The 666-nt window shown below is 62.6% G+C and overlaps 1 protein-coding gene across 1 annotated transcript in view; it reads right to left on the reverse strand.

The window, feature by feature from the left end:
* DHX37 (DEAH-box helicase 37) overlaps nucleotides 1–666 on the reverse strand; it is a 14,137-nt gene that overhangs the window by 8,217 nt on the left and 5,254 nt on the right. The window contains exon 6 of the mRNA XM_015567219.1: nucleotides 600–666. This exon is cut by the window's right edge and continues 8 nt beyond it. Coding sequence (XP_015422705.1) covers nucleotides 600–666 — 67 coding nt within the window. The remainder of the gene's footprint in view (nucleotides 1–599) is intronic.

The raw sequence follows: 666 nt of genomic DNA on the forward strand, positions 1-666 counted from the left end.
GGGGCCACGCAGGCGGGCGGCAGAGGCCTGGCCCCAGAGGGCAGAGCCCTCAACAAGGCCCAGACACCCATCGGCTGCCCCCTGCTCGCCCCCCACTGGGGATGGAGCCCGCAGCCCAGGCCTGTGCCCTGACTGGGAATCGAACTGTGACCTCCTGGTTCACAGGGGGATGCTCCACCACTGAGCCACACAGGCCAGGTAAGGCTCATAATTTCCACAACGGGCAGTTTACTTACTTACTTAAGTTTTATTCAAATCAGACAATAAGAAACCAATATTTTGTTTGTCTGTTAACCTCACGTGAGGATATTTTTCCATTGACTTTCAGAGACACATCAATTGGTTGCCCTCCATGCGGCCCGACCAGGGCGGGGCAGGATGAGGTACATGCCCTTGCTGGAATCGAACCCGGGACCCTTCAGGAACCCGTCCTACAGAGGAGACCCTGTGCCCCGACACAGAAGTGACACACCTCCCAGTGCCCTCGGGATGGACGAGGGCCGGGGGGCCCGCAACCCTGCTCAGCCTCCCGCACGGCTGACCCTGGGCAAGGCCAGGGGACCGGCCCCCACCCCCCACCCCCGAGGCCCAGCCCTCACCGTGGCGACAGGTTCATCTCCTTGGCCACTCGCTGGGACATGGCCACGGCGGCCACTCGGCGGGGGC

The sequence above is a fragment of the Myotis davidii genome, unplaced genomic scaffold (genome assembly GCF_000327345.1).
Source record: "Myotis davidii unplaced genomic scaffold, ASM32734v1 scaffold43, whole genome shotgun sequence".
Classification (NCBI taxonomy): Eukaryota; Metazoa; Chordata; class Mammalia; order Chiroptera; family Vespertilionidae; genus Myotis; species Myotis davidii.